Genomic DNA, 26,540 nt, shown 5'->3' with positions numbered 1-26,540 from the left:
CCCGTGACGTATTCGATATGCCAAACACAGTAACAACAAGTCTCACAATGGAGAGGTTGCTGGGCCCGCTCGAGCAAATCGGTGAACAATAGTAGGACAGTGCTACAGTGATAGTCTGTAGCTCCTGGTGGTAAGTTAAAAAATGATCTGAAATCACAAAAAGAACGGTGATCCCCTGTGTATTTAGGTCAATCAGGAATGTAAATATATGTTTTATAAATATTTTGGCATGAAACATAACAAAAACGAAGAGAGACCACAGCAAGATGCTGGAATGAGAACCGAGACAATCCTGCCCTGCAGACACCAGCTCAGGAGCCTAGAAGCTTCCACCCAGCTCCAGAGAGCACTGGAGAGGGAGCAGCACCGTGGGCCAGGGTCCAGGAGCAGAGCACTTAGATGGCAGCACTGTCCTTGCGTCAGGAGCAACAGCGTCCCGGGAGTGTTGGCTGTGGGGGGCTCCCAGGACCGGGCTGAAGACAGGAGCACGGGCACCGGAGCCCGTGGGGTGAGGGGCAAACTCAGGGAGGCACGGGGTGGACAGGGGCCAGTTCCAGGGGCGGCCCAAAAAGGCCGGCCAGGACCCGAGTCTCCAGCCAGGCTGGTGGCCAAGGCCACTTCCCTAGGGAGTACTTTCCCAAACGCCCAAGTCCCACTGAACAGAGTAGAAGGCCCATGGCCCGGGGACCAAACCCGGGGCCTCTCCCGGGAGGGACATGCCCTGGCCCTCTGAGCATCTCCCCTGTGCCCCTTCACCCAGAGGAGCCATGCCCTGGTGGGCTCAGCCCAGTTCTCTGGTGTTGGGCCTCCCGCAGTGACGGCCTTAGCCTTGTGTGCAGGCACATGTGGAGGGCTCCGAGGACAGGGAACCCGTCCAGGCAGGGCTGTAAATCAGTCCCTTCACTAAAAAAAAAAAAAAAAGAAGAAGAAAGAAAGATTTCACTTTCCAGATGAAGAAATGTCTTAGAAGCCCAGCAAGAGAGCTCCAAGGGCCCGAGCTGATCCCTGGCACTGCCAGGAGCACCCTGCTGGCCCCAGCACCGGGAAACCCACAGGCCCTATGTCCTCAGGTGAGCACAGCCCGGCAAGCACTAGTTCCCAGGACTCCTGAGCCACGTCTGGGAGAGGCCCGGCATTAAAATCAGCTTTGATTCTTCAGCCGTAAGATGTGCAACCCACGTGTTATCCTAATAGCGGGCACTGGCATCGACAGCGATTTTCAATAGGTTATGACGCAGCTCATTGGACACCAGCAAACGCAGAGGACCAGGCCATGTCGAAAATACTGCAAGGGGCTCGGAACAGGGTCAAGGGCTGAGGCAGTAACTGGCCCGGGAGGCCTTAGTGGGGCCTCTGGTCCCCAGGACTACACAGACCCCCAGGAGGCTGGAGAACACCATAGTTATTGACCAGAGAAGCGGACATGCGAACTTGCTGGCATGTTTCCCCTTGGCAAGAGTGAGACAACTCCGATTAGAAGAAAGTCCGGGAGATGCTCAAAAATTCTGTATGGCTGAACGAAAGTCAGGAGAGAGAAGGCAGAATAGGAATGGGGGGTTCACACCAAAAGATTCAGAGTCATTATTCTTGGGAATGTGACTCTTTCCTATTTGCCTGTGCTTTATATGATATGTAATATACATCGCATCTAACACAGAATATGGTTCTGTGCGTGGCGGTGGCGACTCAGGCTCGCATGTGACCACAGGGTGACCCCTGGCTGCCCCAATATTGTGACTTTTAAAAGAACTATTCACTGTTCACTGTCCTCCCGTTGCTCATCGATTTGCTCGAGTGGGCCCAGTGATGTCTGCATTAGAGACTTTGTGGTTACTGTTTTTGGCATATCGAATACATCACGGGTAGCTTGCCAGGCTCTGCCGTGCGGGCGAGATCCTCTCGGTAGCTTGCCGGGCTCTCCGAGAGGGGCGGAGGAATCGAACTCGGGTCGGCCATGTTGGCTGCGTGCAAGGCAAACGCCCTATATGTGTATATATGTATATGTATATATTCTATTACTTTTCAACTTCAAAATACTTTGGAGCTTCAAGAATATAGACTATTGAATTCCAAACCTTGCTGATAATTAAAACATATTTAAAGAAGGTTCAATATCGACTTTTACAATTTCTGCAGAGTGATGAGATTCCTCTTCTGGGTATTCACCCAAAGGGCACAAAGGCCTTATCTGAACAGATAAGGGCACCTGCAAGCTCCCCAAGTGCCCCAGGTGGGCAAGCTCCCCAAGTGCCCCAGGTGGGCAGGGGACTGAGAAGTCATGGGCTACAGAGGGAGATGGGGATTCACATATACTAAGTGAAATACGGCAAAGAGAAATAGGGGGGGAATCTTGTTTACACGTGGGCTCGCATAAATGAAACAGCGAAGGATAAACAAACCCCAAACCTGAACCAGCTCCGTTACACGGAGGCCAGGCGGGGGTGGGAATCGGGGGCTGGCGATGCAGCGGGCAGTGCGGTGAAAACTTCCAGTCACGAACATCAGTCCTGGCTTGGGGCTGGGGCCCCCAGTGCACAGCTGCCGAGACGAACCAGACACGGCCCCGTCCGAGGCAAACAACAGTCTCTGCAAACCTGGTGCGGGCAGAGAACGAGCCGGCTCACCGGGCCGAGCTGCAGTTTCTATAAACAGTGACTCATGCAACCGCATACCTGAACCAACATAACGTGTCAAGTACTCCCTGGGGTCAGAGCTGGTGCAGGCGTGTCTGCCGTGTCACGGCAGAGAGTGTGCACAGCTGTCTGGACAACGGTCAGCACACAGCGCTCTATGGTGACGGCCAGAAACGCCACATGTCCAAGACATCAGTGATGCTGCTGCTCCAAGCCGCTCTGCTACAGCCACGGGACATACAGCCAGAGCCTGTGAGCAGACAGACAGCCACAGGACATATAGCCAGAGCACCATGAGCAGACACACAGCCAGACACACAGCCGGAATACCGTGAGCAGACACGCAGCCATGGGACACACAGCCAGAGCCTGTGAGCAGACACACAGTCACAGACATACAGCCGGAACACCACGAGCAGACAAACAGCCAAGGGACATACAGCCAGAGCACTGTGAGCAGACACAGCCATGGGACACACAGCCGGACCACCGTGAGCCGATACAAAGCCATGGACATACAGTCCAGGCACTGTGAGCAGACACACAGCCATGGGACACAAAGCCAGAGCACTGTGAGCAGACACAGCCACGGGATGGGCTCAGAAGCTCATTGGCAGACCCGGTCATGGAGATGAAATACTGTGGGTCGGAGGGAGGTTCCTCAGCCAGCCGACATGTCTCTTCTGGCCCAGAACGAGCTTTCTGCACAGATCCAGCTGTTCGGCCTGTTCTTGGAGAGTGCACGAAGTCAGCTGGGCCCCATCAAAGACCCCAGTGGGTGGTGAGGAGGCCGTTAGCAGGGCAAAGCTGCCCTGTGACCATGCCCAGGTTCACTCGAGGTCTGCAGAGAACCCCGGGAGAAAACCAGCTGGAGGAACGGTGCCCAGCCCCCTCCACCCGGGCCTGCTCTTCAAGCCCGTGCTCCCCCCTGAGCTCGTCTCTCTCTTGCTTGTCTCTGGTCTCTTGGCTCCGCCTTTTCCACTCCAGAGAAGCCCATGCTCACAGTAGGTCTCATTTAACAAAAACTGTCTTGCTACAGCAAAAAGAAATAAGAAGGAGCCCAGGCGGCAGGGGTGGGCAGCCATGTACCTGTGGAGAAGATCAGGCTGATGCAGATGTTGAAGCCGGTGATGGCCAGGATGTCGTCCAGGCTGCTGGCGGCCATCAGCAAGGTGGGGATGCCTTTCTGGATGCCGTAGCCCTTCTCCTGCAGCATGATCATGGACGGCACGACCACCGCGGGCGAGACGGCGCCCACTACAAAACTGAAAGGAACACCCTCAAACCGACGGGCATGTCTGGGAGCAGGCAGGCAGCACAAGGGACCCACCACAGCCATGGGACCTCTCACAGCAATGTCCAGCCGGCGCCCAGATGGCAACCCGCCCTGCGTCCTCTGAAGTGAGAGCTAGAGAGATGGGGAAAGCTCACTCGGTGTGGAAAGCAGGGGAAACTGAGCCTGTCCCGGGAGCCCAGTCAGGACCGACACGGCCGAGTGTGCACTGAGGGCACCCTAGAATTATAATCTCGGAAGTAGACTGTACTCAACCATCACATCTAACTACAGAAACCAACCATCGACTGCCCGAAAAACAAAAAGATGCTACGATCTTAGGCGAAGAATGAGTAGGACAGAGGAAAATGTCCAGTGTGTACTGCAAACGGACAAGCAGAGGACACATAACATAAATAATGTTGAAGGGGCGCCGAGGTAAAAGTTCTGGAAGTAGCAGTAACGGTGAGTGCAGGATGGTTCTCTATCAGGAAACTCGATGTAATTCACAGTGTCAAATTAAGGAAACATATAAAATGTCCTCTGTTAAAAGATAACCTCTTAAGAAACAAAATATACAGGAGACTTTCCTTAATAAGAAGCATCTGCCACCGGCCACTATACTATCGCTCCGGCCCTTAACCAACATTTTTTAACAAGAATGAATTTCCCCTTGAGTTCTCTCCCACCCTCCCTCAGGAGTCCTGTTGAGTGAAAAGAGAAATTAGCAAATGAGACCTCTGTCAGACTCTACACACTGACACACACGAGGCACACTGTCAGACTCTAGACGGTGACACACACATGAGGCACACACTTTCACAGATTCTGCACACTGACACACACATGAGGCAAACGCTCTCACACTGACACACGCATGAGGCACACACACTCTGACAGACTCTAGACAGTGACACACACATGAGGCACACACTCTCACAGATTCTACACACTGAAACACACACGAGGCACATACTCTCACCGACTCTACACACTGACACACACATGAGGCACACACTCTGTCAGATTCTACGCACTGACACACGCATGAGGCATTCAGGTATTTTAAGATAAAAATCACTTAAAGATCCATGAGTTTGGCCAGGAGGTGTTTAAACTGCGGAGCGCAGGCTCTCTGTGTGTGTTGGAGGACCCAGGTTCCACCCCAACACTGTGTGGCCACTCCCAGGCATGGCACCCACACACATACATACACACACACACATAAATCCCAACTGCCCATGAAATGGGTGAAGGGTTCTATAACTGAAATGGAGAAACGGAGAAGCAGCTAAGTGGGTTGGAACTAGAGTGAGGGTCAAGGGCCCAGGTCCCAGTCCTGCAGGACTACCGGGTGCGGTCCCGGGGCCCCCATTGCACCGTGTACTTGGGTCTCACACTTTGGGCCAAGAATCGCCAGGAGTGTTCCTCCAGCTCCATGGCCGTACTTGGGAGACCCCCCCTCAAAAAACAAAAACAAAAACAAAAAACAAACCAACTAAGCATAAAAGTTGCACAGAGTGCAGGGCCTAGCATAGCAACTAGAGACCAAGAGTGTGAAGAGCTTGGGTGCGAGGAGAAATAGAGGTGGATGAAATAGGCAGACACTGGGTCCAAGAAAAGATACTTGCTTGTTTTTACTATTTCTCTACATAATGTATAAAACCATTCAAGCATAAACAATACAAAACATATACAGTAAGCAGAGCTAGTTGGTTGACAGGCTGAGAGAAAGAGTGAAAAATGGAGGGGCACAGTGCGGGAGGGGAGGGGAGGGGAGGGGAGGAGAGAGTTAGCACAGCACTACCAGGCAGGACTGGTAACTGGAGGGGAACAGAGGCTTCCCTACGGGGAAATGTGAGAAGGGACGGGTGTTGAAACACTGTATTCTGAGCAACTTGGTAACTGTGTATCTCACGGTGATTCAATTAAAAAAAAAAGCAAATAAAAAAATCAGCAGCAGCTTGTCTAGATACACATGCAGAGCAGGCACCTGTCACTGCACACCTGACACAGCAGGCACCCGTCACTGTACACTGACAAGAGCAGGCACCCATCACTGCACACCGACATAGCAGGCACCCGTCACTGCACACTGACACAGCAGGCACCTGTCGCTGTACACATGAGACGAGCAGGCACCTGTCACTGCACACCTGACACAGCAGGCACCTGTCACTGCATACCCGACACAGAGCAGGCATCCATCACTGCACACCAACAAGAGCAGGCACCTGTCACTGCACACCTGACACAGCAGGCACCCGTCACTGCACACCTAACAAGAGCAGGCACCCATCACTGCACACCTGACAAGAGCAGGCACCTGTCACTGCACACCTGACACAGCAGGCACCCGTCACTGCACACCTAACAAGAGCAGGCACCTGTCACGGTACACCTGACACAGCAGACACCTGTCACTGCACACCATACAGAGCAGGCACCCGTCACTGCACACCAACAAGAGCAGGCACCCGTCACTGCACACTGGGGAGAGATGGGCACGTTACCCTACTAGAAAGCCCCACTCCCAGGGAAAGCCCAGGAGGTAGTGGGAGATGATGGCAGCAGACAAGGACTCAGTCAGGCAGGGCCCGATGGACAGCCTCAGGCACACCCCCTTCATGGTCTTCAGAACCTGAAACACAAGGAGAGGCACCGTGGGCGGCTGGGCAGAGTGGAGGGACGGCAAGCGGCCGAGCTGAGCTCCGGCCCCACGTGTCCCTTGGGACACACATGGACGCAACTCGCTCTGTGTCAGCATCAACTGGATTCAGAGCTGGTTCCCATGGACAAAATGCTACGCCTGAAAGATTAGAAAGGATTCATAGCTCTATAGTTAAACAATGATTTCTACCTTCCTTTATCTTCCTTGTAAATAATACAATTAAATCTTCACAGATTTCCACGCCCCCACCACTGAACTTAACTTTTAGAGACAAACTACTTGAAAAATGTAACAGCAACAGCACTGTAGCACTGTCCTCCCAGTTGCAGGCACCAGTAACTTCTCCATTGTGAGATTTGTTACTGTTTTTGGCATATCAAATACGACATGTAACAATTATAGTTGTCAAGGTCACAGTCACAGTCCTCCATTTGCTCCAGCAGGGCCCAGTAAAGTCTCCATTGGAGACTTTGTTGTTACTGTGTTTAGCATATGGAATACATCACGGTAGCTTGCAAGGCTCTGCCATGGGGGTGAGATACTCTCCGCTGCTTGCCAGGCTCTCCGAGAGGGGCGGAGGAATCGAACTCGGGTCGGCCATGTTGGCTGCATGCAAGGCAAATGCCCTACCACTGTGCTATCGCTCCAGCCAACTATAGTTGTAACAACTATAAATAGAAAAATATCAACGTGCCAAAAAATCACTTAAGCAGGTAAAAAGGAAAAACAAAAAGCAAACAACAACAACAAAAACCCTATTTCTCATTGGTTCAAATTTCTACTGGGAAGTATAATAAATCATCAGTGAAGTTATTCATTTTCTCTAAACTTGAGCACTCATTTGAGCGTCATGAGACTGTTATGTTAATGAACAGTCATCTTTTAAAGCCCGAATAGATTCCTGGCCCTTAGATCAGTAACCTTTTAGGGAGCATGTTCAAACATCAGGCACAGAAGGAAGAAAGCAGTTCCTTGGACTCTCGGAGTGAAGGTCTGCAAGCCCAGAGGAACGGGTGTGTGTGTGTGTGTGTGTGTGTGTGTGTGTGTGTCTAGGGCGGGGCTGAGGGGAAGGAGGAGCAGGAGGGCTGGGTTGGGGCCGGACAGTGGGGGAGGGCTGAGCTGGTGGTGGGCATGTGGCGGGTCTTACAGGCATGTGAAACTAGAGCCCAAAGCGTACAGTCTTTAAGCCAATATTACCTCAAGGGAAACATTAAAATTACAGCTACTGTTTTATCATAAGATAATCAGAAAATCAGGAACAAGCTTGGTGTGGGGCAAGCAGTGAACTCGAACTGAGACTCTGAGTCTCGGTGACAGGAAACGAAGACAGCAGAAGCTTCCGCTGAGCCTGCAGAGAGGCCCGTGGCCCTTCCCTGCTCGGAGCAGCACAGCCGGCCACGCTGGAGACTGGGGTGGTGGTGGTGGGGAGGGTTGCAGCCTCAGCGGAGCCGGGGCTTGGCGTATGCAACAGAAGCGCGAGTCCCTTTGCTTCTCTGGGCCTCCCCGGTCATGCTGGAGGGCCCTGGCCTGGACACTCAGGCCCTGAGCCTCTCCCTGGCCCGAGCACACCACTCCCGAGCCCCGACTCCAGCCCCTGACAACAATCTCCCACAGAAATCTGACACTGGGGGAGTCTCTCTCTTCCGGAAGCCATGGTGATGACCCAAAGCAGAAATCAAGTGACAATATTTCTGCAAAATCTGTCTTCTTTCATCGCTCTACTGTGTAGTCTTAGCCTTTCCTGCTGCACCGTCTCTCTGGCCCCCAAACCTGCGCTCCTGATCTGCGTCTGGCCCACGGGCCCCACAGGAAGAGCTCGGACAGGCTCATCATCCCCTTCTCTCCGCCACCACCTTCAAATAACAATCTTATTCACATATGACTGGAAACGTACCTGAGGGTCAAGACCAAGTCCAGCTCGTACGAGGATGACAGTGAGGGCCATGTTTCTTAACGTCGAAGACCACGCGGAGTTGACAGAGACGATTTTGTTGAGGAATGGGATATTTCTGATAGCAAAACCAGCCAGCAACATCCCTTAATGGAAAGAATACAAAACACGCCTGAATCAGATCATTTCCCCCAAGAACACAAGCAGAGATGTCTCCTCACACACACCACGGGGCTTGGCTCTGCAGTAGGGGCCAGAAGTGTGAGCTCTGGGGGCTGGGCAGGGGGAGAGGGTGCATGGCACTCGCACCCCTGCCTGGCTCAGGGGAGGTGGACGTCATGGAAACCTCACCATGAGTGTTGTACTGTGCGTGTTCTGGGGGATTAGACAGGCTTAAAGCGACACAGGAGGGGCCAGAGCAACAGTACAGCGGGGGAGGGCGGGGAACCGTTTGCTTCACACATGGCCGACCCAGTTTGATTCTCAGCATCCCATAGGGTCCCTGAACACCACCAGGAGTGATTCCTGAGTACAGAGCCAGGAGAACCCCTGAGCATCGTGGGGTGATTTCCCTGCCCCCCAAAAGAATAAAACCTCTACAGGACTCCAACCAGGAGATCCTCTGTGGACTGAGGGAGACAGGATGCAGAGGATGGGGTCATGAGCGAGCCGGCTGTGTGAGGGCCACGGCTCAGATGGTGTCAGGGAGGACACGGGGCTCAGTGGCCAGAGACATGCCCCCGGTTTGGTGCCCAGATAGCATGGCTCCCACCCCCGTGCCCCGCCCACAGACCCATGGCTGGGGCCGAGAGGCACAGAGGGCATCACCAAGCCCGGGTGCTGGGCTGTTGGCCTCCACAGGCTGGCTGGGTTTCTCCACGAGTGCCCCCTGCATCCCTGGAGCACCATCTGAGAGTCCACCCCAATCTACACACACACACACACACACACACACACACACGCACGCACACACAGGTACACACATGTACACACCCACGCACACACATGCACGTGCACATGTATGCACACACACGTACATGCACACATGCAGACACATGCAGACATGTGCAGGCACACATGCACACACATGCATGCACACGCATGCGCACACACACGCACACACACGCAGACACACTTACGTGCACACATGCAGACACATGCACATAACATGCACACACACAAACACTCACACAGATACATGCACACACATGTACACACACGGAGATACACATGCAGACACATGCACACACACACACACAGACCATCCCCACAAGCATTGTTCTCTCAGCTATAAGTTCCGGATACTCGAAGACTGACCAATGACCATCTGGTAGAATCTCTTTCTGTTTGTTTTGGGTCACACCCAGCAGTGCTCAGGTCTTACTCCTGGCTCTGCACTCAGGGATTGCTCCCCGCTGGCCCAGGGACCAGGCTGACCGTGTGCAAGGCAAGTGCCCTCCTCACTGTCCTGCCTCCTGTCGCTCCAGCCTCACTCGGGCAGAATTCCTTCCCTAACTCTCCTCCCATCACACTGATGACACACTATCTCTCATCACACAGATCAGGAGTCCGCACAGAGGACACCAGCTCTGACCCCAGGGCATGTCTGTGGCTTGGTCACAGCAATCATCTCATCTGATGACTCTCCTTGGAGCTGCATTATCTGCCAGGAAATCCGGGGATTTACGACAAAGTTTTCCTCACTGATAACACACTTTAAGTTAAATCTCAAAGGCCCGGGGCTGTGGAGGGGGCGGGGCATCTGCAGGGGACAGGCCCAGCTGCAGCCCGGACGCCTGAGCACTGTCGGAGCAGCCCCCAAGTCCGGCTGGGGATGACCCCCAAATAAAGAACCGCCCCCAAACAATCAGAGATGCCTGCGACAAACCAACAGGCATCACATGTGAATGATTCAGAACTCCTGTTTCTGGGAAGCACGTTTCTGTGGGTGTAGAATAAACCCCCCCAGAGCGAGAGCGAGCAGACAGCTGACTGCACGAGAGACACTGCCGGGCACTCCGCTGCCGCTGCTGCCCTCTCCAGCCCGGCCGGAGCACACGGCTGACGGACGCGGACGCACGCACGCACCGAGGAGAGGCGGGAGAGGCGGCACTGAAGGGATGGAGATGCATTCCAGCAGCTTCCCCCCGAGGATGGCGCTGTAGAAGATGATGATCAGGCCGAACAGGCTCCCGCCGGGGAGGACTTCGGGGCCCGCGATGGCCCAGGCTGCACACCACCCCAGCAGGAGAATGACGGCTGGAACAGAGGAAACACACACGTCCACACTCGCGCCACAGAGCTCATTCGCTCCAATCTGCCCGTTGTACTCAAATTAGCATTAAAATAAAATGTCAATAAGATAAAATAGGGGGGCTGGAGTGATAGCACAGCAGGTAGGGCGTTTGCCTTGCACACGGCCCGACCCAGGTTCGATTCCCAGCATCCCATATGGTCCCCCAAGCACCGCCAGGAGTAATTCCTCAGTGCAAGAACCAGGAGTAACCCCTGTGCATCGCTGGGTGTGACAAAAAAAAAGATAAAATAAATATTAATAAAATAAAAGGTTACAATATGTGGTCAAGGGAATCTGTTTAACATAGATCTCATTTTATGAGTCACAGTTTAAATACTGTATCACTGTCACTGTCCTCCTGTTGTTCATCTGTTTGCTTGAGTGGGCCCAGTAACGTCTCCATTGTGACAACTGTTGCTGTGTTTGGCATATCCAATACATCATGGGTAGCTTGCCAGGTTTTGCTGTGGGGGCGAGATACTCTCAGTAGCTTGCTGAGCTCTCCGAGAGGGGTGGAGGAATCAAACTCGGGTTGGCCATGTTGGCTGCTTGCAAGGCAAACGCCCTACCCGCTGTGCTATATTTTTATTTAAAAATCTTGACTAGGGGCTGGAGCAATAGCACAGTGGGTAGGGCATTTGCCTTGCACGCAGCCAACCCGGGTTTGATTCCCAGCATCCCATATGGTCCCCTGAGCACCGCCAGGGGTAATTCCTGAGCGCAGAGCCAGGAGTAACTCCTGTGCATTGCCGGTGTGACCCAAAAAGAAAAAAAAAATCTTGACTAAAACCCCCCATTTTTTTTTTTTTTTTTTGCTTTCTGGGTCACACCCGGCGATGCTCAGGGGTGGTTACTCCTGGCTCATGCACTCAGGAATTGCTCCTGGCGGTGCTCAGGGGACCATATGGGATGCCGGGAATCGAACCTGTGTTGGCCATGTTGGTTGCGCGCAAGGCAAACGCCCTACCCGCTGTGCTATCGCTCCAGCCCCAATAGCAAACCCTTTAAAGCAGTAAACATTTCTCAGGCTAACAGGATGGGGTGTACTCTGTTTTGTATTTTATCGTCTGTTCCTGTGGTGGTCACATGCTTCTGCACTGTCTCCTAATTGCTGTTTCATCCCTGTCACTGGCTAAGCACCCTGCCACTAGTGTCACTGACCCACCTCTGTCCCGGGCCCTTTCTCCACCCCCCACCCCATGGCCGTTGTGTTTTCCAGTAGCTTTTCCACCAGGAAAACTGACTCCCAGCCATGGCGCCAGCTGCCCCTGCTAGCCCTGGTCTGGTCAGCGGCCACAGGCAGAGCCGCCCGGGGAAACCTCTTCATCACCTGCGGGGAGCAGAGAGACAGAGAGCAAGGAGAGGCGGAGGCAGGACAGGGGAGACGCCGCCTTGTGTGGCAGGAGAGGCCCAACTCTCAGACCTCGGGGAGACCCATGGCCTCCCGAGAGCGAGCCGCTCCCTCATCTCCTGCCAGGCCAGTTCCTGGGGCGGTTCGGAATCTGAGTGCAGTTCCAGGGTGTTCCTTATCCCCGACCCTCTTAGTGGCTGCCCAGACTTCACCAGACTCACAGCAGGAAATTAGGACCAAGATTCCTATTCCATCTCCTCCCACATGCTCCAGTGACTGTTCCTCCACAGAACTGGACGACTTGCAGCACTAAATGGTTTGCTTTGGCATGGTTTGGTTTAGTTTGGTTTGGTTTGGTTAGGTTTTGGGGCCAGACCCAGCAGTGCTCCAGGGCTATCCTGATTTTGTGCCCAGGAGTGACCTGTGGCAGTGCTAGGGGACCTATGTGGTGCCAGGGCCTAAACCAGGGTCAGCAGAATATAAAGCAAGTACCACCCTGCCCATCCTCCAGGAAAAAAACTTCCCACTGAAAGAACGCACGAGAAGAGAAACAGCTACAGAAGTTAAGGTGCTGGCCTTGCAGTCACCCCAAGCAATCCCTAGTACCATCTATGGTTCCCTGGGAACCGCCAAGAGGGGTCCCTGAGTACAGTGCCAAGAATAAGCCCTGAGCAGAGCCAAGAGTGAGTCCTGAGCACAGAGCCAGAAGTCAGCCCTGAGCACAGAGCCAGGAGTGACCCTGAGCACAGAGCCAGGAGTTAGCCCTGAGCACAGAGCCAGAAGTGAGCCCTAAGCACAGAGCCAGGAGTGAGCCCTAAGCACAGAGCCAGGAGTGAGCCCTAAGTACAGAGCCAGGAATGAGCCTGAGCACACAGCCAGGAGTGAGCCCTGAGCACAGAGCTAGGAGTCAGCCCTGAGCACAGAGCCAGGAGTCAGCCCTGAGCACAGAGTCAGGAGTCAGCCCTGAGCACAGAGCCAGGAGTCAGCCCTGAGCACAGAGTCAGGAGTCAGCCCTGAGCACAGAGCCAGGAGTGAGCCCTGAGCACAGAGCTAGGAGTAACCCTGAGCACAGAGCCAGGAGTCAGCCCTGAGCACAGAGCTGGGAGTAGCCCTGAGCACAGAGCCAGGAGTGAGCCCTGAGCACAGAGTCGAGAGTGAGCCCTGAGCACAGAGACGGGAGTGAGGCCTGAGCACAGAGCCGGGAGTGAGCCGTGAGCACAGATTTGGGAGTAGCCCTGAGCACAGAGCCAGGAGTAGCCCTGAGCACAGAGCAGGGAATAAGTCCTAGCACAGCTGACGTGTCCCCGCCCCGCAGGAATGAGAAGATGTCACTCTACTAGACAAGGGAGAGGCAAAGCCGTCTATCCTGCCGACGACTGAGTGGTGAAACAGACTTCTGGGAACTCACATACAGGATGAGCCCCTGAGTAACAGTTTTGTTGTTGATTTGGTTTAGTTTTGTGGTCCTACCCAGCTGAGCAAGGGACGACTCCTGGCTTGGTGCTCAGAGGCTACTGTCAGTGGTAGCTGGGCCCTGTGAGGTGCCTGATCCTGGGCCTCTGCACACAAAGCAAGAACCCACCCAGCGGGCGTTGCCACTTGCTTTGTGCCCAGCCCGCCCTTCCGTCTTTTGACTGAACAAACAACAGTTTGTTACACAAAGTGATGGCAAAACATATTCACTGGCTATAGCTCAGGGATGAATAACGCAACAGCCGTGACGTGAAAATCAGGAGGAAGGACCCAGGAGTACCTGTTATTGCAAACATCTGTCCTGCCCTGAGGCAGGTAGTGTTATCTGAGAGTGGAACTGAATTAGCTGTAAGTGCAAACTGCAAATTCTAAGGTATCCCCAAAATAATTACAAAGAGAAGCATCATGGATAAGAGAGAGAAGTGGGGTGGAGCGACTGTGCGGCTGGCAGGGCACTTGCCTTGCCTGTGGTCAACCTGGGCTCTAACCCTGGAACCCCAGACAGTTCCCAGAGCCCACCAGGAGTGAGACCTGAACACAGAGCCGGGAGCAAGTCAGGAGCAGCACCAGGCATGGCCCTCAAACAAAACAAAGAATAATAATAAGTGAAAGAAGGGCAGGAGCGATAATACAGCGATAGGGCGTTTTGCCTCAGGCCTTGCGCGCAGCCAGCCCGGCGGAGCCGGGTTCGATTCCTCCGGCCCTCGCGGAGAGCCTGGCAAGCTACCGAGAGTATCTTGCCCGCACAGCAAAGCCTGGCAAGCTCCCCATGACGTATTCGATATGCCAAACACAGTAACAACAAGTCTCACAATGGAGATGTTACTGGGCCCGCTCGAGCAAATCAATGAACAACAGAAGGACAGTGTTTGTTTTTTTTGTTGTTGAAAGGAGGTCAGATTTATTTATTTATTTTTTAAAGAATTCTTTTATAAATATTGGGTGGCAATGAGATGGTTTAAAATGTTAGTGGTAAACTAAGCTTTCTACCAACACTTACAAGTGTACATGTGTTTTAAAATTTAGGAACTAATTTTATTGAGAACCAGATGTATAAAGTACTTTCTAAGTAGTTTAAAATTAAATGCCAAAGTAAGATTTTAAAAACTCATTAGGGAGGCTGGAGCAATAGCACAGCGGGTAGGGTGTTTGCCTTGTACGTGGCCAACCCAGGTTCTATTCCCAGCATCCCATATGGTCCCCTGAGCACTGCCAAGGGTGATTCCTGAGTGCAGAGCCAGGAGTAACTTCTGTGCATCGCCGGGTGTGACCCAAAAAGAAAAAAAAAATTGTTAGGAGTCAGAGAGATAGTAAAGTGGGCAGAGCATTTGCCTTGCATGTAGCTGACCTGGGTTCTCTCCCTGGTATCCCACAGAGTTCCCAAAGCTTTCTAGGAGTGATCCCTGAGCACACAGTCAGAAGTAAACCCTGAAAAACACTGGGTGTGGCCCCCAAACAGAAAACAAAACCCCAAACAAAACAAAAACTTCAATCAATGCTGTTGCTAGAATTTTACACAAAAAAATCATGAAAAAGCATGAATAACTATTTGCTAAGCAACTGTTGTTACTCTGACAGTCATGGAAACGTCACCTCCTCATCCCTGCCGTGCTTGTCCTCCTGCTGTTCACCTGGATGGGACGGACGGTGGGAAGTGGGGGCTTTGCTGTGACCCCTCCCACCCCTCACGTCCAGCGCCACGTACCGTTTGTGATGATCTCATTCAGTCTTCCTCCCCCATAATCAGGCTCCTTTTCCCCCTGCGACCTTCTTACATTTTTGCTTGTTGAAGCAGGAGAATCTTTCCTATGGTGTTTAACTTTATCAGGGTAGGAGGCCTGAGGCAAAACAGACATTTAAAGAAATAAGTGCAAACCAAGGAACATGACACAACACATCCGCAAAAGCAAAGGTGAAAATCGTATTATGTCAGTCACTGCAGAGAAAGTTTTGGACAAGACCCAACATCTATCTATTCAGGATTTTAAAAATCTTCAATACAATAGGGGTGGAAGGAAGCTTTCTCAAGGTAATAATGGCCATCTGTGGCAGACCCACTGCCAATATCATTCTCAATGGTGAAAGACTGACCAGACACAGGGCAAGGATGTCCACTGTCTCTACTTTTATTCAGTATACTATAGAAGTCCTAGCAATAGCAATCAGGCAAGAAAAAGAAATCAATGGGATCCAAATTAGAAAAGAGGAAGTCGGATTATCGGCATCTTCTGCTGAAATGAAAACATACAGAGAAGGCCCTGAGGAGTTCATTACAAAGCTCTGAGAAACAATAAGTCAGTCCATCAAAGTGGCTGGTACAAAGCCAACACACTAAAATCAGCTATATTGCGCCCTTTAGAGGTACTCTGATCTATATAAGGGAGATTTCAGGGCTCTCTCTTGGGGTGCAATATAGTGATGTCATCAAAAGGAGTTACAGAAAGAACATTGAGGCAAAACATACATTGTTTCTATACATCTGCAGGCCAGTAATCCTTTTACAAACTACAAACACTTGGATTAGCACAACAAAGACCAATCTGCTAGAGCTTGGAATCTACATCTCCAAAATCAGCCAGCTTGGAGCCAGGCATCTACATCCCAAATATCAGGCCTGGCTTAGCACCTGGGATCTGCATACCTAAGGCCAGCTAGGTTCCTGTGAGATAAGAGAAACTGCCTCAATATACTGAAATCATTTACTGAAGGCAGTTTGAAGGGGAGAAAGTTCAGTCTCATCCCAGCTAGTCAGGACACACAGGAAAACTGCTTCTAGGACGTGTTTCTCCTCTCCTTGTCCAACCAACATAAGCATACATAATATTAATCATTTTGTATGGACACAGTAAGAAATACTTTGAGCTTATAGAATTGCTCTCCTAGGGCCATCTCGATCTCAGACTGCAGTGCTCAGGCCAGATATCTTTCCTGTTCCTAGCAGCGGGGTCCTAGTCTTATCATTACTTTTAGATCATGACAGCATTTGCCTATGATCAAACTCTTCTTAACTTATAGTTAAGAATTGTGGCACCTTGGCCTGGCCCATCTCGATGCCAGGGTAGCACATAACTTACTGGCTTTCCCTGGTTCCATCCAGTCCCATGTCGGGACCCTGCCCTTGGGGTGCTAGGAAGTGAGGGCAACTGAGGCTTAAGTTGAGAAGGCAGATGCCCAGGAGTGAATAATATCCAAAGCCAATTAATTCCTAAGTTATAAAGAATGATATTAATTGTCTTCCTGTATCTATACAAAAGGACATTGCATTAAAGTAAACTGCTCAAAAGACATAAGGAGAGGAGAAAGGCAATATTAACTTACAGTACAGCTTCAGTGTCTAAGAAGGATGAGACCTTACAAATTGGTTGGGGAAGAGAGCATAGAAGTGGTTACAGACAAACAAAGTAATAGGAGTGACTCGGGAGCACTGTGATAGATGCAACCTGATAAACCTAAGATCCGTGTACTCCAACACATTCCTATATGCAATAATGAACCAGAAGATTAAGAAATATCAGAGTCTGTTTAATTCAAAATCGTTCCCTAAGTACATAGAAATTAAGCTAACAGAATCGGCGAGCGATCTTTGCAATAAAAGATGTCACCATAGGAAGACCAGAGGAAGACCTGAGGAATGGAAAACCTGTCCATGTTCATGGATCAGAAGAATCGATATTATTAAAATGACCATCCAGGGACTGGAGAGATAGCACAGCGGGTAGGGCATTTGCCTTGCATGTGGCCGACCCGGGTTCGATTCCCAGCATCCCATATGGTCCCCTGAGCACCGCCAGGAGTAACTCCTGAGTGCAGAGCCAGGAGTAACCCCTGTGCATCGCCAGGTGCGACCCAAAAAGCGAAAAAAAAAAAAAATGACCATCCACCTAAATTACTGTAGCAACTCAAGGCAGTCCCCGCCCAAATCCTAATAACATTTTTTGAGGATGTAGAACAGTCAATGCTAAAAGTTTGTATAAAATCATAGAATACCCAGAATAGCCAGCCTCATACCAAGAAATAAAAAGCTAGAAGACATCTTGTGAACCGACCTGATGCTGATGCTGTAGCATCACAGTGGCCTGGGGCAGGACTTGGGCTGGACTCAGATCATGGGTTAGGGCTGAGCATCTAAGACAAATCCCAGGTCTAGGGTCACCTCAACTCTAACCAAGGACCTGGGGCTATGGAGTGGAGTGGAGGCAGCCTCTTCAACAAATGTGCTGGGAAAACTGGGTGACAGCACGTGAAAAAATAAGGGTGGGTCCATAAGGGTCCATAAGGCTGGGTCCAGTGAGGCTCTGAGTAGTAGTCGGTCTAAGCAGGAAGCCGGCCTGGGGCAGGGCCTACGTAGTCTGTAAGAAGACTGCAGCCCCCACCAAGGCTGAAACCAAGATAGGGCAGAGAGACAGCACAGCCGGTTGGTGCTAGCTTTGAACGCCGCAGACCCTACCCGGGTTCCATCTTCGGCATCCCATCCGGTCCCCCAAGCACCACCAGGAGTGATTCCTGAGTGTTGAGCCAGGAGTTACTCCTAGGAATCACTGGGTATGGCCCAAACATCCCCCCAAAAAAGCACAAAAACAAAATTAAAAACCAAGTCAGAAGAGCCAAGGGGTGCTCGGAGCTGGGCAGCCCAGGGAGGTTAACTCACCGAGAGAATTGGAGTGCAGGGGGGACACTAGCTGACCACCAAACCACTCTGACAGCCAGAAGCCCCAATGACCCAGAGAGAGAGTCCCAAAGGGGGGACGGGAAGGCCCCTGAGGTCTGGGTGGGGGGACGGGAAGGCCCCTCTGTCTAGCATACAAGTTCTTGGTGCCAGACTATGGATGATCCCAGGCTGACTTTCCGAATTGCCTTTGGTAGGAGAAAGGCCTCGGAGGGACTCAAAGGCGAATTCTATCTGGGGGTGATGGGCCACATACAGCCACGTCTATTACTCACGTACAGCCACGTCTATTACCCACGTACAGCCATGTCTATTACTCACGTACAGCCACGGCTATTACCCACGTACAGCCATGTCTATTACTCACGTACAGCCACGGCTATTACCCATGTACTGCCATGCTCTATTACCCACGTACAGCCATGTCTATTACCCACGTAAGTCACGTTCTATTACCCACGTACAGCCAAACTCTATCACCCACATACAGCCATGCTATCTTATGCGAGTACAGCCACACTCTATTACCCATGTACAGCCACGCTCTATTATTTTATGTTTTGTACTTTACAAGTTTCCAACCATTTGACAGACCAGGACAAAATATTTTCAGGTAGACAAAGTGATTTCAATCCCTGATGAAATTTTATAAAAGCACCTTCTGACCTCTTAAGAATTACTTGGGGGAACCCCACAACTCTATTTTAAAACATGACTGGGTGGGGGTGATGGCTCGTTGGGGGGGTTCTCACCAACCCTGGGCCTTGAGCACCTCCTTGAGGCCCTTATGAAATATGAATGAAAGTTTCGACCACTGCTCACTTACACCTGCTTGGTTTCAATGAAACCAAGCCAATGGCTGCCTTCCATATGTTTTTTGCCTTCCATATCAGCAGGAAGGAGGAACGCCTCACGTGGCCTCAGACACTGCTTCCAGCATGGTGCGAAACACCCAGCTCGTGCTCCAGCTCCCTAAAATCTCTTAAGTCTGGCTTCAAAATAACCGCCAGGCCCACCCCTTCCCAACTTTTCATTCCTTGGTTCACGCCACTGGACCTAGTCAATAATAAAACTGGCGTAGTTAAAATGACCACGTCTCACTTTTCCACTGGACATATAAAGTAAATCTACGAAGTCACGGTCACGGTCACAGTCCTCCCGTTATTCATCGATTTGTTTTGAGCGGACCCAGTAATGTCTTCATTGTGAGACTTGTTGTTACTGTGTTTGGTATATCAAATACGTCACGGGTAGCTTGCCAGGCTTTGCCGTGCGGGTGAGATACTCTCGGTAGCTTGCCAGGCTCTCCGAGAGGGGCAGAGGAATCGAACCCGGCTCGGCTGGGCTGGCTGCGTGCAAGGCAAACGCCCTACCGCTGTGCTATTGCTCCAGCCCAAATCTACTAAGTAAACTAGAAAAACAGTATTTAGGTCCTGAATAATTTTTACAGGGCCCGGGTCACCCAGAGCGCTGGCGGGGCCCCACCCCGGCCCCTGGTGGGGGTGTGGACACTGCACATAACAGGAAGTGTTCACCTTGGAAGCTGGAGTCGATCTCCTACTCTCACTCTCCACGTCGTCGTTCCTGGGCGCTTCGCTGATCATGCTGTCAGGAGAACCGGGAAAGATAGAGAAAACAGTGAACGCCCGGGAACCCGCTTACGTGCCAGCGACTGTTGACAGGTGTCAGGCTGGGCATGTCACACTCTTCTATCTCTATAGTCAAAAAGCCCCAAACACCATCTGAAAACCATCAATCAAAATCACGCAGAAAATCTGGAAAGATCAGGGCAACCGTCAGGCGGCCGAGAGTGACCAGGACCACGGCAGGTGGCTCAGAGTGACCAGGACCACGCGGCAGGTGGCCGAGAGTGACCAGGACCATGCGGCAGAGAGCCCAGAGTGACCAGGCCACAGTAGATGGTCGAGTGACCTGGATGACACAGCAGGCAGCTGAGAGTGACCAGAACCACTGGCAGGTGGCCCAGAGTGACCAGGACCACGCGGCAGGCAGCCTAGAGTGACCAGGACTACGGTAGATGGCATGTGACCCGCATAGACGCGGCAGCGGTGGCTAGCACTGGGGAGCCAGGGCTGGCGGCCAGTGGCCGAGACAGGGCCCGGCCTTCAGTGGTGGGGCAGCGAGGCTGACCCAGCCGAACACATGGGTCGAGCCGTGTTGCAGGGGTTCCTGTAGCCCAGTGGGGGTCAAGGAGTGTATTGCAGGTGTGAAGGAGAGGCCCTTCCCTGGGTCAGCACAGAGGAACAACCCAGAAGGAGTGTCTTGGCGATCTGAAGCGGTGAAGCCGGCCGCTGCCTGTGCCTCAGTTTCCCACAGCGTCTCTGCCATAGGAAGGGCAGGGGAAAGGCACGCAGGCCTGCCCAGGCCTCCGGATCTGCCAAATGCAGTAACAAACTGAAACATGCACTTTCGTTTTAAAATTGCAATGCAAGGGGCTGGAGTGATAGCACAGCTGGTAGGGCGTTTGCCTTGCACGCGGCCGACCCGGGTTCGATTCCCAGGATCCCATATGGCCCCCTGAGAACCGCCAGGAGTAATTCCTGAGTGTGTGAGCCAGGAGTAACCCCTGTGCATCACTGGGTGTGACCCAAAGAGAAAAAAAATAAAACAAAAAATAAAATAAAATTGCAACATAAATATTCAAGTAACTTATTTCAGACTAACAGAAACATCTGCACAGACCCCTTGTGTCCTCGAGGAATGACAAGGGGCTGTCCCACAGACAGCATACACTGAGGCAGGAAGCGTGCAACCCACAGACTGGCTCTGTCCCCAGATGCAGTTAAAGGTCGACTCCAGGCAGCCAAGTCCTGCCCGGCCCACCTGCTCTGCCCTCCCAGGGCTTTCTGCTGGCCTGCTGGGGTGTGGTCATGGGCAGCGGAGAGAGATGGGGCAGGGGCTCAGGGCTCCTCACACCGCAGGGCCAGCACAGGGCGCCGACTGGGTGAGCCAGACACCCCGAGGACAGCATAGCACAGACGCGGTTACTTGGCCCAGGAAAGCACCTCGGCAGACGCAGAGAGTCCCGGACGCGAACCCATTTTCCAGGTTGACTCAGGAGAGAGCAAACTAGGAAACAGGAACCTAACGATCATGCTGCAAGGACAGACAGCATAAAGGATGGAAGCTCTCAGGAGTGGAAGCGATGAACAACAGGCCAGGACAGACGTCGCAGGAGTGAGAGCAAGTCCAGAGGCTGGAGAGTCTGGGACGTAGAGCATGGGAACACACATACACAGATGCCGTCACGGCCTAGAGTGACGTTTACAGTAAAAGCTACGGCAGTCAAGACGAACCCGGCTGGCTACACGCAAGGCAAGGCCCTACCTGCTATGTTGTCACTACGGCCCTTGGGTTACTTGGTACTGGTATTACTTGCTGTACTATCTCTCCAGCCAGCTACGCCTGAATTTTATTTTATTTATTTTGCTTTTTGGGTCACACCTGGCGATGCACAGGGGTTACTCCTGGCTCTGCACTCAGGAATCACTCCTGGCAGTGCTCAGGGGACCATATGGGATGCTGGGAATCGAACCCGGGTCGGGGTCGGGCGTGTGCAAGGCAAACACCCTACCCGCTGTGCTATCTCTCCAGCCCCCCCCCCCCCCGCCTGAATTTTAAAGCAGAGTGGATTCTGATGGTTTTAGAGGTTCTCTAACTCACCTGGCTTTTTTTTTTCTTTTAAGTCTTTTTGCTTGTACATATTAATAACAAACCCACTAAAAGGATCAGGCAAGCTAAGTGCCCTGATTTTAATTTGCTCCATATCTCTGGTCACTTCCCCACCATGCTCCTCCGAGTTCCAAACCTTTTAAAGGGGCCCTGCTCCGTTTCAAGCGGGCCTCAGTGGGAAACTGGGAAAGGGAGGGGCAGGTGAGCTCCGCAGGCGGCTGGGCTCCATCCACTCACGCTGTGCCACAGCGCCACCCGGTGGCCCCTGCCAGCATGCAGCCAACATTCACGGAGCAGCCATCCTGCGTGGGTCCTCTGCGGCCTTAGCGGGTTCAACACCCCTTAGCAACCCAGCACTCAGCCACGTCATCCAAGACTTCAGCGGAGCCTGTACGGTTTTTTCCCGCCGCCACGGGCCCTCCATGCCTCCACGTTGGGGGGATTTAGCGTGACATCTTAAAATGTTAGACAAAGCATGATAATCCACATCCGTGCTCGGCGGTATGCCTTACTCTAGAATCTCTGCAACTACCCCATCTCCCAGAGGTTACTTTGGGAACTGACATCACAGATTATCAAGTAAAAACAACTACAGTCCAAGTCTTTCTGAGCCCAGGGCCCTGAGAGCTAGACCCACAGAGGGAGTATCTTTGATACAGGGCATCCAAAGTAGCTCAGTCATTTCTTTTTAATGTAAAGAACGACCAGGTGGCTATTTGGTCGACACAATTTTATTTTGTCCACCATGGGCACATTTGAATGGTGTGCGGGTGTCCTGGCTGTGCCCGGGGTCTGTGGCTTAGACCCCAGCTGGCATTGTGGAAGGCCTGCACCTTCCCCGCTGGCCCCCAGACCTCTGTTGCTGCTGATTCTGGGGTCACGCATGCTGTGTGAGGGACTGCTCCTGCCTCGGTGCTCAGGGCTCACTCCAAACCACTCCAAACTCCTCCAGTTCACTCCCAGCCTCTGTCTGCCTGACAGGCCCCTGGCCTCTCTCCTGACTACTGGGGTTCTGCAGGCTTCTGCCCTGAACCCTCTTCTGTTCTCTTTCTCTCTACCTTTTTGGGTCATACCTGGTGATGCTCAGGGCTGACTCCTGGCTCTGCACCCGGGGATCACTCCTGGCAGTGCTCAGGAGACCATATGGGATGCTGGGGATTGAATCCGGGTCAGCTGCGTGCCAAGCAACGCCCTCCCCACTGTGCTATTGCTCCAGCCCCTCCTTCCAATTCGTGCCTTGTCTATTTTACTACCATGACTCCAAGAATGACCGACAATCTGTTGAGTGCGGGCTAGGAAGGCCTCCTGACAGACCAGCCCAACCATTTCACTCTTTTCCTTCTCAGAGGTCTCCACAGGCCTCCCAGGGGCACGAGGAAACTCGCTGTCCGCCCTGCCCCCCAAAGCACCTCCAGAGAAAGTCCATCCCAGCAGGTGCCCAACATCCCTTCAGCGCTCCCGGGGACGAAGACGGAGACCTGGAGCTTCTCTCCCGAGCAGCCAGAAACGCTTCCACTGACCCCCAGCCCGGTAGTCTCTATCTGCAGAGGGACCTGAGTGGGCAGCACAGCCGGGCAGCCGGTGTGGGGGGGACTGGACACAATGCACTGGCAGCACTTAGATGCCTGTCGCCACACTGGCCAGACACGTCCCTGACACTAAGGCATCCCTATGGCAGAAGCTGTGCCCAGTACCACAGCCCCCGCAGCTGTGGCTTCCCTCTCCGCCCAGAGACCCCTGTCTCACCAGGCTGTGCTCCCAGAGTGGGAGCCATGCCCAGGGGACACATGTGCTCCTTGGGGGGGGGGGGGGAAGGAGAGGCTTCCTGGGATTCAGCCCCGCCAACTACACCTGTCTGAGTCCCCTGGGACCAACCCCGGACAGTAGCAGGCGCCTGACCAGCTCATCCAGGTCACGGGATTGGAGACACAGCTGGCACTGCCAGCTGCCTCCAATTGCTAGTCCCTAAGGGGTCGGTTCCCTTCGCTAGCATGGGTGTCCCCACTCTTCGTCATGACCAAACATCACCACACTTCCTGGGGCCTCGAGGAGGCAGCCCTGAGCCAGGTCTGGTGGAGAGGAAAGGGTGCACCCAGGCAGAGCGAGAGGACAGGTGACAAGCGTGAGCTCCAGGGATGGGGGGGGGTGTCCCTGGAAGTTCAGGCCCCGGGGCCACGGAAGGTGAGGGCCAGGCCCTGCACTTGAGGCTGCTCTCAGCCCACACCCCCGGCCTCTCCCTCCCCTCACTCCCCTTGGCCCTAGGCCCCTCCGCCCTGTCTGCTGCCCATGGCAATTTGTGGCAGCAGCCGGGTGGGCTAGGCCAAGTCCCTCTACGCTAGCACCCTTCCCCTCAGCTGCTCCTGGTGATGCCTCAGGTTAAAGCGACTCCAGAGTCAGGGCTCGAGCTCTGCCTCCATCCCTGCACACCCCACTCAGAGCACAGCACCCACCCCTCTGCCGTGCTCAGACTTGGCCTCCTTCCCATCCAGAAGGTTCCTAGTTGGCGTGACCTGGCAGGCCCTGCAGCCCGGCAATGGTGAAGATAATTCCCACACAAAGCAGACGGGCCCCTCCCTCCTGTTCCCTCCCTGCCCACCGGCCCACACACACATGACCCTCCATTCTGTCCACAAACTCCAGACTCAAAATCCCACCCTACAGCACAGAACGCCACTCCCAACACTTCCTCTCCTGGGCGGGCTCTTGGGCTGACCCCACATGGCCCCAAGTCTGTCTCACTGCGGCAACGCCCACCCCTTCCTGGAGCAACGCTGTTTCTGCTCATGGGGCATCCTGGGAGGACCCCAGGCTGCCTCACCTGCCCTTTCATCACGCTTGAACCCGCAGGCTCATTCCGAGGCGGGCCCCCAGCCTCCTTGGAGCTGCGAGGTACGCAGCCCACCCACTAAGCTCGGCTTCTCTCAGCCTCTCATTTGGCGACAGCAGTGTTGTTTGTGTTGGTCTTTATTTTACTTTTTGGAGGTGAGGGGCTGGGGACACGCGGTGTGGGGTGGATATGTGCCCAGGACGGAACCAGGCCTCCAACGTGCAGCAAAGCAAGTGCACTTGGCAGAGCCCTCCCCCTGCCCCTGCATGGGGCTTGGTGGCAATTCCACACTTGCGGGTGGCACTCTACAGGACCTGGGAGGTCTGCGCTAGGGTAGGGCCTGCCTGCAGACCAGCAGCCCACAGGTGCAAAACACTTACAGATGGCCAGCAGATTGATGAGCTGGGGAGGGTCTGGGCAGGGGAGTGGAGAGGGGGAGGCTCACTGGCTGCTGGGGAGGGAGGAGGGGGAGGCTCACTGGCTGCAGGGGAGGGGAGAGGCTCCTTGCTGCATCCAAGTGAGGAGGGGGAGGCTCCCAGGGCTGCAGGGGAGTGGGGGGGGGGAGGGAGAAGGCTTCCTGGCTGCAGGGGAGTGGGGAGAGGGGAGGCTCCCTGGCTGCAGGGGAGGGGAGAGGGGGCAGGCTTTTTGGCTGCAGGGGAGTGGGGCGTGGGGAGGGGGTAGGCTACGTGGCTGCAGGGGGGCGGGGAGGAGGGAAGCTTCCTGGCTGCAGGGGAGCGAGGAGGGGGGGGGGCTCCCTGGCCGCAGGGGAGGGGAGAGGCTCCTTGCAGCATCCAAGTGAGGAGGGGGAGGCTCCCAGGGTTGCAGGGGAGTAGGGAGGGGGGGAGGGAGAAGGCTTCCTGGCTGCAGGGGAGTGGGGAGGAGGGAGGCTCCCTGCTGCATGGGAGTGAGGAGGGGGGAGGCTCCTAGGGCTGTAGGGGAGTGGGGAGGGGGCAGGCTTTTTGGCTGCAGGGGAGTGGGGCGTGGGGCGTGGGGAGGGGGTAGGCTACGTGGCTGCAGGGGGGCGGGGAGGGGGGAAGCTTCCTGGCTGCAGGGGAGCGAGGAGGGGGGGGGGGCTCCCTGGCCGCAGGGGAGCGCTCCCGCGCCGGCGGCGGGCCTCTGAAGGCCGAGGGCAGGCGGAGGGCGGAGAAAGACTGACCGTACCTACGACCTCGTCAGCATCCTCACTGCCTGCCAAGACAACCGCCAAGACCGCGCGCGCCCGGAAACGCCGCCAGGGCTCACCGCGGGGGCGGGGCCGAGGCGCTGGGCGGGGCGGGGCTGAGGGCGCTGGGCGGGGCAGGGCTGAGCCGAGGCGCGGGGCGGGGGCCGGAAGTGGGCCTCGCGGGGCGGGCCCGGAAGTGGTCTTCGCGGGGCGGGCCCGGAAGTGGGCCTCCTCGCGCCGCCCGTGCGCTTCCTGGGTCGGGCCGGCCCTTTCCGCTGCTGTCGGTGACGGAGCGCGGCTGTGACGCCGGCGCGGCGTTGGCGTCACGGCCGCGTTGGCCCATGCGCCGCGGGGGGCCGCGCCTGGAGGAGGCCCCGGGGTCAGCCCCCGGTCAGCTCGGCCACGCTGGGCAACCCCCGGGTCAGCCCCGTCACCCGCTCTGGACCCCCCCCCCCCCGTCAGCCCGGCGCGGCCTCTCGGGCACGGGCCGACGCGGGCTGTCCGGCCGGCCCGGTGCGGTCAGCGGTCACCCCGGGCTCTGCTGTCCGAACCCTTCACGGGACCCCGCGTCAACAGCCGCTCTGCGGGACGGTGGCCCAGAAGT

The 26,540-nt window shown here is 54.2% G+C and overlaps 1 protein-coding gene across 1 annotated transcript in view; it reads right to left on the bottom strand.

The window, feature by feature from the left end:
- LOC130023708 (sodium/hydrogen exchanger 9B1-like) overlaps positions 1-19,858 on the bottom strand; it is a 31,173-nt gene extending 11,315 nt beyond the window's left edge. The window contains exons 1-6 of the mRNA XM_056114300.1: positions 19,790-19,858; positions 15,294-15,426; positions 10,557-10,727; positions 8,472-8,614; positions 6,420-6,547; positions 3,723-3,898 (exon numbers count right to left, since the gene is read on the bottom strand). Coding sequence (XP_055970275.1) covers positions 3,723-3,898; positions 6,420-6,547; positions 8,472-8,614; positions 10,557-10,727; positions 15,294-15,426; positions 19,790-19,858 — 820 coding nt within the window. The remainder of the gene's footprint in view (positions 1-3,722; positions 3,899-6,419; positions 6,548-8,471; positions 8,615-10,556; positions 10,728-15,293; positions 15,427-19,789) is intronic.
- Positions 19,859-26,540: the final 6,682 nt, after the last annotated feature.

The sequence above is a fragment of the Sorex fumeus genome, unplaced genomic scaffold, assembly GCF_029834395.1.
Source record: "Sorex fumeus unplaced genomic scaffold, SorFum_2.1 ptg000024l, whole genome shotgun sequence".
Taxonomy (NCBI): domain Eukaryota; kingdom Metazoa; phylum Chordata; class Mammalia; order Eulipotyphla; family Soricidae; genus Sorex; species Sorex fumeus.
The sequence above is the reverse complement of the archived record's forward strand: the minus strand, read 5'-3'. Positions and strand labels throughout refer to the sequence as shown.